The 14,365-nt window shown below is 51.7% G+C and overlaps 1 protein-coding gene across 1 annotated transcript; it reads left to right on the plus strand.

Annotated features, from left to right (window-relative positions):
* Positions 1–3,472: 3,472 nt before the first annotated feature.
* Positions 3,473–12,559, plus strand: MB (myoglobin; the record flags this gene model as incomplete). The annotated part of the gene is made up of 3 exons (XM_081249318.1): positions 3,473–3,567; positions 8,712–8,934; positions 12,413–12,559. The coding sequence occupies 3 exons, from the start codon at positions 3,473–3,475 to the stop codon at positions 12,557–12,559; spliced, it is 465 nt and encodes a 154-aa protein (XP_081105444.1).
* Positions 12,560–14,365: the final 1,806 nt, after the last annotated feature.

The following is a 14,365-nucleotide window of genomic DNA, read 5'->3' on the forward strand; positions in this document are numbered from 1 at the left end:
GTAACTCTGGAATCTCAAGTGTCCAGAATTTGAAGACTTGAGGATGAGTCTACAAGGCTCAGATTTTCCCATTCATAGGATTCTGTGATATGAAAGGGAAAAAGAGGAGGGTGCAGGTCTCACTTGGTGCGATCCAGTCCTGCCCCACTGGGTGTCAGACTAACCCACCTGTGTGTGTGTGCGCCTGTGCACATGTACGTGACGTGAGTGCGTAAGGCTGCAGAAAGTTTTGTACCCAGAGGCAGCCTGGCCTTCCTATCCTGTGACTTTGCAGTTTCCCTAGCCCAGCTATTTGAAGGCTGTGATCACAGGGATAATTATAGCCCCCAAACAAAGCCAGCTACTCCAGGTAGCCATAGCAACTCCTAGGTACCGCCAGTTCTGTTGTAGAGATGTGTAAGTACAAACAAACGTTGGCTCCTTCCTATTAGCTTAAAAGGTAAAACTTGAAAAGGTTCATCAACTTCAAAGCCACAGGTTTCCATGAACTTGCCAGTTAATGGGGCCGCCTGCCAAGGGGGTGACAGCTTCATATTAAACACTTTAGCGCTGGTAAAGAGTTGATGAGATTTTAAGTACTCAGGCAGTTTCCAGACAACTCGGGAGGCTGGAGATGGGACAAGGGCTGGGGATTCCAGCTCTGCTGCTCACCAGCCTCGGGTGGGTGCATAACCTCTCCAAGCCTTCGTTTCTGTATAGCCAGGTGGGATAATGATCGACCCTGCCCTGCCAGCCCCTCGGGGATGCTCCGAGGTTCTCAAGAGGGCACCGGCCAGAGGGTGTTTGAAAACGGCACTGCCGGGCTGAGGATGTAAATCAGAAGCGGGTGATGCTGATTCTCTTAGGGGTGTCACTGATGGGCCCCAAGTGGCCGGCCCAGGCCAGGGGCAGCGCGCTGCCTCTCTCCCTTCTGCCCTCCCCTCCCGCACTGCTGGGCTCACCCTCCAGCATGGGACCAGAAGTAGAAGCTGAGCCCTCGGCAGTATCTCTCAGAGTTGCCTTTTCCTTTGATCCTGGGCCTGGCACAGAGTAGGCCCTCCATACCAGGCTGGTGAATGAACAAATGAACGAACACTAGCCCCCCCAGAAATGGCATTTTAGCTACTCAACTTGCTGCTGAACCTTCCACTTGAAGGCTTCATGGCTCCTGGAGGCTCACCAGCTCAGTGTCCTGGGTTAACATGGAACCTCAGTGTGATGCCAGGAGCACATCGTCAGGAAGGGGCCTGTGTGCCTCTGGCCCTTTTGGTGGTTAGGAATCAGCTGACTCAATAAATAAATTGGTCTCACTCAAGGATACACAAGGGGTTACACAGGAAGTGGCAGCTGATGGTAATCCTCAAACTGCAACTGGAGTGGGCTTTTCAGCGGTCAGAATGGAGACCCAAGGTTGCACAGGGGTCTTACCCAAGTTTGGGGGTCTTACCCAGTGTTGGCCACGAAACCCTATTTGACCCTGCATTTCCTACCACCTAGCCAGTTCTCACCAGGGATCTGACTGGTGTAGCTAATAGAAATTGGCTGTTTGGCAGAGCCCTGCCATTGGCTGCCTCGGGTTAGGTTCCAGTCCTGGTCCAATCCACTGTGACTAGCAGCGGGTTTGGAGAGAGGACATGACTGCGGGCGCTGGGGCAGGGCAGTAATCTTTAGAAAGGGCTGCATACGTGGGGCAGTCATAACTGACATGTCCAGTACAGACCCAGGGTGGCCAGGACACCTGCTTATCCTTTCTGAGCCTCATGGTCCACAGCTGTAAAATGGGATGATGCTCCCTACCTCGCAGGGTCATTGGGAAGATTAGATGTAATCTTGCCCAAGGAGGCACTTTGTAAGCTGTAACATTCTGTGTAAACCTTGATCATAGCACTAAATAAACTGTATTGTAATCTTGTTCCTCTTACTTATCTCCCCTAGGAGACTGAGTTTCTTGAACATCAGGATGTGTTTTATCTGGTTTTGTGTCCTCAGCATGTAGCACAGTTTTGACACACAGTAGGTACTCTATAACTGTGTGTTGGATGGATGGAGGAATGATGATGGACGGATGGATGGATGGATGGATGAACAGATGATGGTTGGGTAAGTGGGTGGATGAATGGATGATGGATGGATGGATGGATGGATGGATGGATGGAGAGATGATGGTTGGGTAGATGGATGGATGAATGATGGATGATGGATGGATGGATGAATGGATGATGGATGGAGAGATGATGGTTGGGTAGATGGATGGATGAGTGATGGATGATGGACGGATGGATGGATGATGGATGGATATAAAATAAAGGCCAATCATCCTCCACTTGCCTTCCTTGCAAGGCCAGCCCTCTTTTTATTCAATGAACATTTATTCAGTTCAAATTTGGTACACAGCACTGTGCAAGGTCCAAGAAATACACAGATGAATAAAACAAAGCCCCTGACCATGTGAAAATCAAAGTAGGGTGTTCAGGAGCATGGATTTGGGGGCCTGAACTCCTGGGTTCAAATTCCAACTCTTCCATCAACTAGCTGTGCAACCATGGCAGATTTCCCTAACTTCCCTCCATGAGATGGTGGTAATGTCCGTATTTATCATATAGGGCTGCTGGGGGACTAAACGAGTTACCAAATGTAAAGTGCTTGGAATAGGGCCTGGCACCCAGCAAAGTCTCTGTGAGTATTGGCTGCTTTGATACTAATGGAGGGGCCAGCATGGAAACAAAGAAATATGATGCAACGAGGTACGCAGTACAACAGGAACACATACAAATAAATGGAAAGGGCAAGCAGTGAATTGTACCTTGAGGGGTATATCCAGCAAAACTTTTCAGAGAGAAATATGTGAACAAGACCATGAAGCCACGAGTTTTCTGGGTGGAGTGGGAAAATGCAGACTCCAAGAGGTTTTGGATCTGCCTGGGTCCACCCAGCTATAAGCAGGAAGCCATCTAGCCCCTTCCCACCGCCCTGATGGGTGAAGGCATTCTGGCAAAGTGGGCAGAAGGTGGACAAAGCGACTGCTAAGGGCCTGGACAGTCCCGGGGCCAGCCAGGGTGACTGCTGCCCTGGCTAATAAACATGACAGGTCCTCTTGGAATGGCTGACAGCAGGGGGAGTTGGGTTTCAGGCCATTGGCATCAGCCTTGGTCATGCCCTTGCTGTTGGCCTCCGAGAGTCCACACTCTTTCCACACACACAGCTCCTCCCCCCGCAACCTGAGGCCTGAGATGTTCTACCATCCCCCAATGGCACCTGCCTCAAAATAGCTTCCATGTGAGGGCTAGAGAAATGAAAAGATTAGACCCCTGCATGAAAGGGGGGGGCGGTGCAAGGAGGGGGAGAGAGAGAGTGAGCGAGCTGTCAGGTGATCTCTGTCAAGCATCCGGGAAGGTATAAAAACCCGCTAGGGCCAGGCAGCCTCATACCCCAGCTGTCGGAGCCAGGATACCCGATCAGCCCACCCTCGCTCTTCTCTTCTTCAGACCGCGCCATGGGGCTCAGCGAAGCAGAATGGCAGTTGGTGCTGCATGTCTGGGCAAAGGTGGAGGCTGATCTCTCAGGCCACGGGCAGGAAATCCTCATCAGGTAAAAGGAAGAAATCCCATTGCCCCTATCACCTACTTCCTTCCCAAAGATCAAGAATGTTTGCTTGCAAGGTGGAACGGTTGCCTGGGGTTGACCAGCTGGCTGCGTTAGTTGACTTTGTTAAAACTCGTATTTGGTTCTCCTTTGCTTTTTTTTTTTTTTTTTTTGCGGTACGCGGGCCTCTCACTGTTGTGGCCTCTCCCATTGCGGAGCACAGGCTCTGGACGCACAGGCTCAGCAGCCATGGCTCACGGGCCCAGCCGCTCCGCGGCATGTGGGATCTTCCCAGACCAAGGCACGAACCCGTGTCCCCTGCATCGGCAGGTGGACTCTCAACCACTGCGCCACCAGGGGAGCCCCTCCTTTGTTTTTATGTGTCAGAGATTGGAGTCAGGAAAGGAAAGGGGATCCATCTCACACCTATGCCAGCAGCTGGAAGGAACTTGACAATCAGATCCTGGATGCCTAGAGCCCACTAAGTGGTATCCTAGAATTATAGACAGAATTAACAAGAAAAATCTGAGAGATCTGTCTCACCTCACCTAGTGGATGAGGACAGAAAGGACCTGAGAAGGGAAGGATGACCCCAGAGTCACAAGTCCATTAAAGTCTCTAAAATGTCAAGGCTAAGACATGGCTTTCAACATGAGATATGTAGTTCTAGAGCTGGCTCTGCCACCGAGCAGCTGTGTGACCTTTAAGAAAGTACACAACTTCTCTGAGCCTCAATTTCTTCTCCTATAAAATGGGTGGGGGCTTCCCTGGTGGTGCAGTGGTTGAGAGTCCGCCTGCCAATGCAAGGGACACGGGTTCGTGCCCCAGTCCGGAAGATCTCACATGCCGCGGAGCAGCTGGGCCTGTGAGCCATGGCCGCTGAGCCTGCGCGTCCGGAGCCTGTGCTCCGCAAGGGAGAGGCCACAACAGCGAGAGGCCCGCGTACCACAAATAAATAAATAAATAAATAAATAAATGGGTGGAAATCCTAATATATACATTATAGAGTGGAAATAAGAATTAAATAAGATGATGCATGTAGGGAGCCCAGCATAATTCCTGGCATAGAGTGAGTCCCAGAAGATGTTAATAACTATTATAGATGAAGCTTAGACTTGGGCCCTTTAAAGAATTATAATTAGTAAACAGAAGACAGAGACCCATTAGTGACTTTTGATGTTGAGTATGTCTTGAATTTGAGGGCTCAGAGCACATCTTGCCTTCTGTAGCAAGGGGTTCCTGAATAAACAAACAAAACCTCCCACAAAATTCTGAGTTTTTTAAGTAGAAAATGGCTTGTGGCTTGTAAATAGAATCTCATGTCCCAGTTGCCTTCCTCCCCAAATGGTGATAGTCTCTCCCCTCCTCCTGGCCCTTTCTCATGCTCTAGGCAGCACAGGTCAAAAGCCTAATGGGATGTATGTACATCAATATTTCTGCATGTGGGAGAAGGTGGACCCAGTTACCACCAGTGAACGGATTGTCTTTCACACTTTAATTTACAGATGAATTTCTCCTTCTTTATGAGCCAGAGTAGGTTATCCTCTCCCACTTAGATGCCCTTTCAGCCTCCCTCGGGCTTCACCCATCTCCAGCTCCCAAATCTGGGGAGAATGCCCAGTCCTATAAGCCCTGCTATCTGGAGTTCGAGCCCTTAATGGTCCCTGCCAGAAACACTTGAGAGAGGACAGTCAAGTTCTCTGTTGAATCTAACTGGCACCTTGGGGGTGTTCCTTTATGTCTTTCTCCTCTTGTGTCTCTGTCGGTTGGCTCCTTGGGCTGCAACAGGTCCTGCCTGATTGGACAAAAGTCTCCCCCAAAGTTGACATCAACTCCTCAGCCATCCATTTGCTGTGTGACCTTGGACAAGTCGCTAGTCCTCTCTGGGTCCCATTTCCCTATTTGCTGAGAGGAGGGATTGCCTGCCACTGACTCTGAGATCCCTGCCTGCTCTCATGCCCTGGCATTCTCTGAGTCCATGATCCTACCTTACTTTTGGAGAGGAGGCCGGGTAGCTGGGGTGGGAGACCAGTTTGCCGAGCAGGAGTCTTTCCCAGGTGGTCTGGGGGCTGCCAGCCCTAAGTCAGTGACTTGGATGTCTTGAAGGAGACTTGAGGTATTGTGTTATGGGGAAACATCTCCTCCTTTCCCAGGGTGGATCAGAGAGAACTGCCTGGGGCCAGGTGCTAGGGACGAGACATGATGCTGGAGACTGCTGGACCCTGGCAGACCCCAGAGAGCCCAACAGCCTGTCACGTCTTAGGCTCTAGGACATGCAAAAACCACGCCAACTGGTTCTGCCCTCTTAGTGTTTGGGATATGGAGACAAGGAGAAGGGGCTGCTAACTCCTAGGGCTGAAAGTGCCCCTTTAAGAGTTGACCTTTTGGTTCTGTTCCAGATGCTGAACCTGGGCTTTCTTACTCATCTTGAAAAGGTCATGTCTCCCACTCCTCTGATTATAAAAGAGGGCTAATTCTGTTCAGCTGAGTCTGTTAATAAAACACTGAGGGCTTCACTGCAAGTATGTGACCATTTTGTTCTAGAACATAATAGCTGGAAGGTCAGTTGGAGAGTCTGGCTCCAGGAAAGGGGGGCTTCAGGAGGGTGGAGACTGCTGAGAGGGCTTCAGGCCCCTGCGTTTCCTTCTTTTCCCCAAATCTTTTCTGCTTTATTTATTTTTGCATTTGAGCAAAGGATTTTGAGTCCATGGAAAGTTCGAAAGCCACCGCTGGTGGCCAATACGTCTCATGTCGCTGGGAGGAAACATGGCCCAAGAGTCCCAGCCAACCAATGGCAGCTACAGACAGGACCAAAAATTCCCAATCTTAATGATGATGATGATGGTGGTGGGGACGATGATGATGGAGATGGTGATGAGGATGAGGGAGATGGTGATGATGATGGAGGAAATGATGGTGATGGTGATAATGGTGCTAGAGATGGTAAAGAGGACAGCAAATATTTGTATATCTAGTACAGAGTGATTGCTAGGCCCTGTGTTAAGTGTTTCACATATATTTACTCATTTAAGCCTCACAACAACCTTATGAGGTAGATATTATTATGATCACCACACTTAACAAAGAGGTTAAGTAACTTGCCCAAACTGCAGGACTTGGGGCCAAGGGAGGGAGGTGGCTGTGTGATGCCAGGATGATCTGGTGGACGCTCCTGAGCCCAATTTTTCTGCCCTGTTTAAAGCAAACTTGGCTCTCTCTCTGGCTGGCAGGTGCTGAGAGTGGAGGGTGAGGTGGAGGTCAAGCCTTAGAACTTGGAGGCTGAGAAATCAGCTAGACCAACCCTTTTGGTTTACAGATAGTTACGCCAAGACCCAGAGAAACCGAGTGACTTCTTCAAGGTCACACAGCACATTGGAGGTAGAGCTGGGGCCAGAACTCAGCTTCCATAATTCTCAGTGCCGAAGTCTTTCTCCCGGACATCCAGGGAACTCCCAAAATGGTTGAGATCCCTGGCCGCCTTGGGTCCCAGGTCCTTGGCCCTCTTCTGCCCCAGACAGTGTTCCTCCAGTGTCCCGACCTCAGGCTTTCGCCTGTGGGTTCTGGGTCTTGCATCTGTCAGGCAGGAGTTCAAGGATCATTGTCACCAGATAATAATAGTCAAGAGCTCAGGGACCCTTGCGTGAAAGGTGCCAGGGACGAGCTGTCAGTGATGTACAAGGTTTGGCCGGGGCCCCAGATGAGGTGGTGACATTGGGCATGGCTGTGGACAACCCTGGGTGTTCTGGGGAAGCGGGAGGGATATGCCCCCTGGGAAAGGGAGTGCTTCCCGTCCGTGCTACGTCGTGCATGCATGTGCGGGTGTGTGCACGCGCGTGTGTGTGCACGCACCTGTGGGTATGGGTGTGTGCCATGAGATACTTGAGCACACTGGAGTGTGTTCACAGTTAGGTTTAAGCATGTCTCAAAGCCAGGAAGCTACAAAAGAGGAACCTTTAAAAGAACTGAAGCCATGAGACAGGAGAAGGGGGAGTCAGGGCACACAAGGTCACTCCTGCAGAGGTTTCAGGGTGCGGCACAAGGGAGAGAGCGTGAATTCTGGAACCATTCATGTGGGTTTGTGTCTGGGTTCTGCCACTGACCAGACACGTGACCCTGGGCAAGTCACTTACCTCTGTGGTCTTCCGTTTGCCCACGAGTGAAATGGGGAAAATCACTCCCGCCCAGGTGACAGGTATGACTCCCTTTAACTAACCTCCACCTTTCCGCAGCAGGAAAGACTGAGGTCCAAGGCGACAGGTGGCTGCTCAGATCACTGTGGCCAGCTCACTGGGACCCTGACAGGAGCCGGGACCTGGTCTTTAGCGGTGGCTCCCACCAGGGACCCTCACCATCCGAACTGTGAGGGGCCAGGGAGGTGCAGGGAGTCAGAGCAAAACAAGCAAGAGCTTTCTGAGGTTTCTGAGCTCAGACTGGAACAGCTCTCATCGGTAGTAGTGAGTCTCCTAGAGCCGGAAGTATTTAAGAAGCCAAAGGGCGATCCTCAGGCAGGAAGCTGCAGAGATGGTCCCCTGCATGGGCTACTTTTTGAGTCACTCAGACCTGATTTCAGTCTGGCTCTTCTGCATCCCGGCCGTGTGATATTGACCTAGGACTTCACACTTCTTAGCCTCTGTTCTCTCATCTGTAAAGTGGGAATAATATGTCCCTAAAGGGAAGCGCAGGTGCAGAGCCTAGTACGGGCCTGGCACACAGCGGGTGCTCAACAAATCCAGGTCCTTTGGTCTCAGTGCTCCCCCTTTTCCCTGCTCCACTGTGACGCCATTTAGTCATCTATGCTCCCAACAGCTTAGAGGAAATGGGGGTGAAGCCAGGTGCAAGGCAGAGATGTCTTTCTTTCCTGCCTTTCACTGTAACAAAGAAGAAGAAGATGATGATAAAAATATTTAATAATAGCAAGCATTTATACACTTCTTGTGTGGCCCTCAGCATATACTATCTCATTTAATCCTCACGCTTCTATAGGGAGGGACTTGTTATCTCCATTCCTTGGATGAGGAGACTGAGGCACAGAGAGGTGAAGTGAGTTACCCAAGGTCACATAGCTGAGAACTGGTAGACCGTGGGCTTGAACTCAGGTCTGGCCACCTCCAGACCCCTGCATCTAACTCCAGCCCTCCATGTGCCCACAGGCTCTTTAAGGGTCATCCCGAGACCCTGGAGAAATTTGACAAGTTCAAGCACCTGAAGTCAGAGGCTGAGATGAAGGCCTCAGAGGACCTGAAGAAGCATGGCCACACCGTGCTCACCGCCCTGGGGGGCATCCTCAAGAAGAAGGGTCATCATGAGGCGGAGCTGAAGCCCCTGGCCCAGTCGCATGCCACCAAGCACAAGATCCCCATCAAGTACCTGGAGGTGAGCAGCGGGGATGGGGGCGGCTGGGAGGATGGAAGGAGAGGCCTCAAGGGCATGAGATTTGGGTTCAAGTCCCAGCTCAGCCACTGACTTGCTGGGTGACCTATGTTGTTCCTCTTTGTTCCCCCGTTTCCTCATCTGTAAAGTGGGCTGCCACCCACTTTGCCTTCCTCCTGGGTCATTGAGAGTCAACATATTTCTCCCCCAAATTAGTATCTTGTTACCAAGGAGGAAGTGGATATGGGATGCACAACTTGCATTCTCTCCACAGGTGGGTACCATTATCACACCCACTCGACAGATGAGGAAACTGAGGCACGGAAAGGTTAAGTAGCTTGTCCCTGGTCACAGAAGCAGCAAATGGCAGAATCAGGATTCAGACTAGGTCTCTGTTCCTCCAGAACCCCGGCTCCTAATCCCTGTGACACTGGGAGTCGGAGACATACGGGTCTCGTTGGCAGGAGTTCAGCAACTGGGGCTCAACTCCGGGTGGGAATTATCAGTTCCTACATCTTTACAGATGAAGAGAGAAAGCCTCAGGTGTCAGAGGCATAAGCAATTGGTTTGAACCCCCTGTGATGGGCTGAGAAGTTGGGTGGGCTGGGGAGAGCCTGAGCTTTGAGTCCTATGTCTAGACCCAGTGGGAGGAGGGAATGTGGCAAGAGGGAGCGCTAAGGTTCTGGGGGATAAAGGATCCTGTGGATATCACCCCAGGGGATGGGAGCAGCAGGCAGGTTGGTGCAGCAGTGAAGGTAAGGATAATTATGATAGCTCCCAGTTAGCATGGGCCATGATAAGCTATTTGCCTGGGTCACTGTATGGAATTCTCACGATTTCCCCATGAACTTAGGAATTACATTCAGTGTTTTCTTTCCCTCTCACATAAAAGAAGTTCAGAGGTAGGGAGCCCAGAGCTGGTATGGGAGCCCCATAGTCACCAGGGATGCAGGTTCTTTCTGTGTTGCCATCCTTGGCATGTGGTGTCCACCCTCAAAGTTGACTCGTGGTCCAAGATAGCTGCTGGGGCTTCAGCCGTCTAGTCCATATTCCAAACAGAACAAGAGGAAGAGAGGAAGTCTCTCTTTTAAGGAGCCCTGGAAATCTCATCCAACAATGTTTTTTACATTTCACTGGCCAGAAGTTAGTTACAAGACCACATCTATCTGCACGGAAAGCTGGGAAATGTAGCCTATTACCACTCCAAATACAACTAGTGTTCTCTTACAAGGAAGAAGGAGAAAATGGACATTGGGCAGGTAGTTAGCATTCTCTTCCCCAGGTAGGTACTCTTCTCATCCCCATTTTACTGATTTGGAAACTGAAGGCTCAGAGAGGTTAAGTAGCTTGCCCCAGGTCACCCAGTTTATAAGCCAGGAGGTACAATCTGATCTATGGTACTCTGGAACCCAAGCTCTTAATCCCTTGTGGCACAGCATCTCCCATGAACAACCACCACCACCATCCTCTTCAGCCTCACCACCCTGCACCCCTACCTGCTCCCCCAAGTCACACACAAACAATCCCGCCTGCCCATCTCAGCACCCCAGACATGAGGAGCGGGTCCTGCCTCTGAGCGGAGGTCACTGTCCTCCCCGTCTTCTCTTGGAAAATCCCTGTTCATCCTCCAAGGCCCAGCTCAGAAGCCACCGCCTTTGTTCTGGCCCATGAGGCAGTCAGCTGCTCCATCTGCCAGCCCTCCGCTGCGAAGGCATTTATCCTCACGGCTGCCATGGCGCCTGCTCGGCTGTATTGTAATTTGTCTCTTTCCCCAGCTGTCTCCTGGCTGGGACACGAGCTCCTCAAGGGCAGACCCAGGCTCCTCCTCTGTCTGAGCCCCAGTGGCATGTGGAGGTGTCACAACACAGCTTGAATGATGGATCCCCTCTCTAGGGATGAGCAGACCGGCTCAGAGAGGGAAAATGATATAGCCAAGGTAGCACTACCAGCTAGCAGACTAGAACCCGGGTCTACTCAAAACAGGTTTAATTTACTGCATAATCCCTGCAAAAGAATAAGACAGAGCCCATGTGTGCTTTTTCCTTCACTATGGGAACTTCATCTGTGTTCTTCATAAGAAGTTTCTCCTCCTCACCTGTGAGGGAGGGGGCACAGAGGGCGCTGGGCGCTAAAAGCAACTCAATCTTCCAGCTGCCCCAGCCCACGATTTTCCAAGTATTTGTGGCTCTGCTACTGACTCAGGAAAACTGAGTGGGGGTGCCTAATGGGGTCACGAGCCCCTATTTTACAGGTGAGGTCATACGTGGAGGTCAGGGAGCTGGGCCTGGAACTTGGGTCTTTAAGTTCTCCATGGGCAGGGCTTGCTGACGTCAGTCCCTCCCCCCGCTTCATTTTGTAGTGTTTATGACACTAAAAGGGAATTAAACACATGTCCAAATCGATGCCCAGCAGCAGGTGTTCGTGGAGCTGTCCCTGTTTCTGAGCCAAGCAGGGTTTAGTAGATGTTGACATTTGTGCTTCTGAGGCTGCCCTCGGTACATGCTCCCCCCCACTCACCCAACCCCACCCTGCTTTTGGTCACTTGCACCCCGGGTGCCGGAGAAAATGGTCAAACCCAACCGCGGTTCCCTCTCTGTCTCTGTCCCTGGCTCTGGCTGTCATTCGTCCACGATCCCCTGGGTCCACTTGCTATGTGACCTCAGTTTGGGCCTCTGTAAAATGACACCCTTTGACCACAGGCCAGGGTAGTGATTGGCACCAAATCTTTCTGAACCATTGAAAAAGCACAGTAGCTTCTTACAGACACAAGATCTTTCAGTCCCGAAAGCATCCCCGTGCTGTAGAGGTGCCTGTGTCCATTTTCCTGATAATGACATTGTGGATGGTAAAGCAAACAGTGAAGGTGAGGCTGGTGTAGGATACAGTTGGTCCTGGGGCTGAGTTGTAGATCTGATCCCTTTCCTCTTCCCTTCTCTCCTTCCCTCCCACCTCTACTTCTGAGTACCAGCTCTGTGCTTGGCACAGAAAACATGATGTTCTGACCCCCTGCCCAAACCCCAAAAAGGCTATTTAAAGCAATCACCATCCTAAGCCATTAAGCGCAAAAATTAAATACACACAAATGGAAATAGTTTCTTTCTAGATTTTCGGAGTGCCAAATCCTGGATAAAACCATGGAGTAGGAGTACTTCCCTTCCTTTCCGAGGTTGGGGCCTCGAGCTGAGCACAGCTGAGGGTAGCTGGTGAGCCAGCCCACCTCGCCACTTGACCGTGGTTCCACGGCCTGACCTTTCCTCATCTGTACCAAGATGGGCCTCCGCTTCCCCATCTGTACCTGTCTCACAGGGTTCTGGGGATTAAAGGAGTTAATCTATGGAGGCCGCTCAGCAGCATGTCTGATAGATAATAAGTGCTCAATAAACGACCCTGGGATAAAGAGAAGATGGGTTCGGGCTGGTGCCCACCTGGCCCCTGGCTTGTCCTGCCCATGACCAGTAACCTTCTGCCCCTGTCCTTGCAGTTCATCTCGGACGCCATCATCCACGTTCTGCACAGCAAGCATCCTAGTGACTTTGGTGCCGACGCCCAGGGAGCCATGACCAAAGCCCTGGAACTGTTCCGGAAGGACATCGCCGCCAAGTACAAGGAGCTGGGCTTCCATGGCTAAGCCCCACCCCCCATGCCCCTCTCCCCACCCACCTGGGCAGGGAGGGAGGGGACTTAACCTTGTGTAGCTGTAGGGTTTGCTTCTGAGTGCCTGCTTTGTTTGTGAGAGGCCAGTGGGAGATGCGGAGGGGCTGGAGGCGGGGAGGGGGATGAGGGTTTGTTCAGGTGGTTTCACTTGCCTGGGGACCGGGCTTCCTGTGGAGGGTCATCAGCTTGGTAACCAGGAGAAGCTTGGCTCTCCTCACTGTGGCCCGCCGAGTTTGGGTCACACCCAACTCTCCTTTCACCTAAATCCCAACCCAATTCCTTCCAATCTCACCTTAAATCCCCAATCCAAACCGTCCACCTAAACTCCAGCCATAATTCTCTGATCCATCACCTCACCCCGTAAAGAAAGCAGAATGTCCCCTTGCACTGAGAAGGTCTGGGCTGGGTTGGGCAGCCACACCCAGCCCCTGGGGCGCGTGGTGTCTGGAACATAAATGTACCTTCTCAGGTGATGGAGTGACTCACCTGGCTTAATAAAAGACTTGCATGCTATAGACTCCGCCTGGTGTTTTTCATCCCCTGGAGCAAGTGAAGGCGGGGTTCAGAGGGAGAAAAGGCCATGATGGGATTCTGTGTGCAGGGAGCCTTATGGGGACGAGGAGGGAGGGAGGAGGAGGGAGGGAGGAGGATGGGCAGGAGGCAGAGCCACCCCTCAGTGGCGAGGACAGTGCTGGGCACTGGGAGATGGAGGGTAGAGCCTCGTCTGGTGGGGGCAGCGAGCAGTCGATCAGTGCCAGGAGCCCGGGGCTGCTTGAGCCCAGAGCAGAAGATGCAGAATCAGGGGAAGATGGTCACTGTGGTTACCACGATTTAGGTAATAAACTCAAGGCTACTAGTCAGTAAGTGGCAGAGCTGGGTTTAATGTGTGGCCTGGGAGCTGACAGGGACTCCAGATGGGGAGACAGCTAGGCGGCCAGCCGCTGGCAGGCACTGACCTTCTGGCCACAGAGAAAGGACAGACGCATGGGGAACAACTTACCGACACAAGCCAAGAGACACAATCCCTGTCTACAAAGGCCAACCGCATGGGCAGAATGTGTAAATTTCGCTCCAGGGACCCAGAATAAAACCTTGACATTGACGCGGCAGCCAGGAAGCAGACTGGAGCAGAGGCTACAGACAGGGGTCTGGTGGTCTGGGTCATTGTGGGTACCCAAGCCGAGAGGGACTTGAAGAGCCCCCAAGATGCCCAAGGCCTCGGCCCCATACATCTCCAGGGGCTCCCAGGACAGGCAACCTAGTGCCCCCTGCCCTCAAGTGGCCAGACCCCTGAGATGAGCCCGACCTCCCCGCCCCAAACCTCAGACTACGCCAAGGTTCATGGCCACTGAACAGGCCAGAACGCATCTTCAGAAACAGACCTGTCTCAAATCCTAACGGGCTCATTTATCAGGCTGTGCTGTAGCATCAGAGGACGGAGTTAAAGTCCCCCTCCTCCCCCTCTGCTCCAGGCTTTGGGAATTCTTAGGCTCTCTGAGAAGTTGAGAGAGGAGGGGAGGGGAAAACAGGAGGAGGGGAGCTTTTTGATCTGGAGCCTGGAGAAAAATTCCATGCATTTATATAGTAACTCCATTGAATGCCCAGGCAAGGAACACTTCTGTACAGGATACGTGTGCAGGATCTAAAGTAGAATAATCTGGTCCCTGCCCTCAAGCAAATGATAATCTAGTCAGGGAGATGATGTGCTCTGATAATTAAATCAGGGCAGAATAAAAATCAGGGTCGCAGAGAAGTACCAGGCATTTGTCACACACATTAA

This window comes from Mesoplodon bidens (genome assembly GCF_964165515.1).
Source record: "Mesoplodon bidens genome assembly, chromosome: 11".
NCBI lineage: Eukaryota > Metazoa > Chordata > Mammalia > Artiodactyla > Ziphiidae > Mesoplodon > Mesoplodon bidens.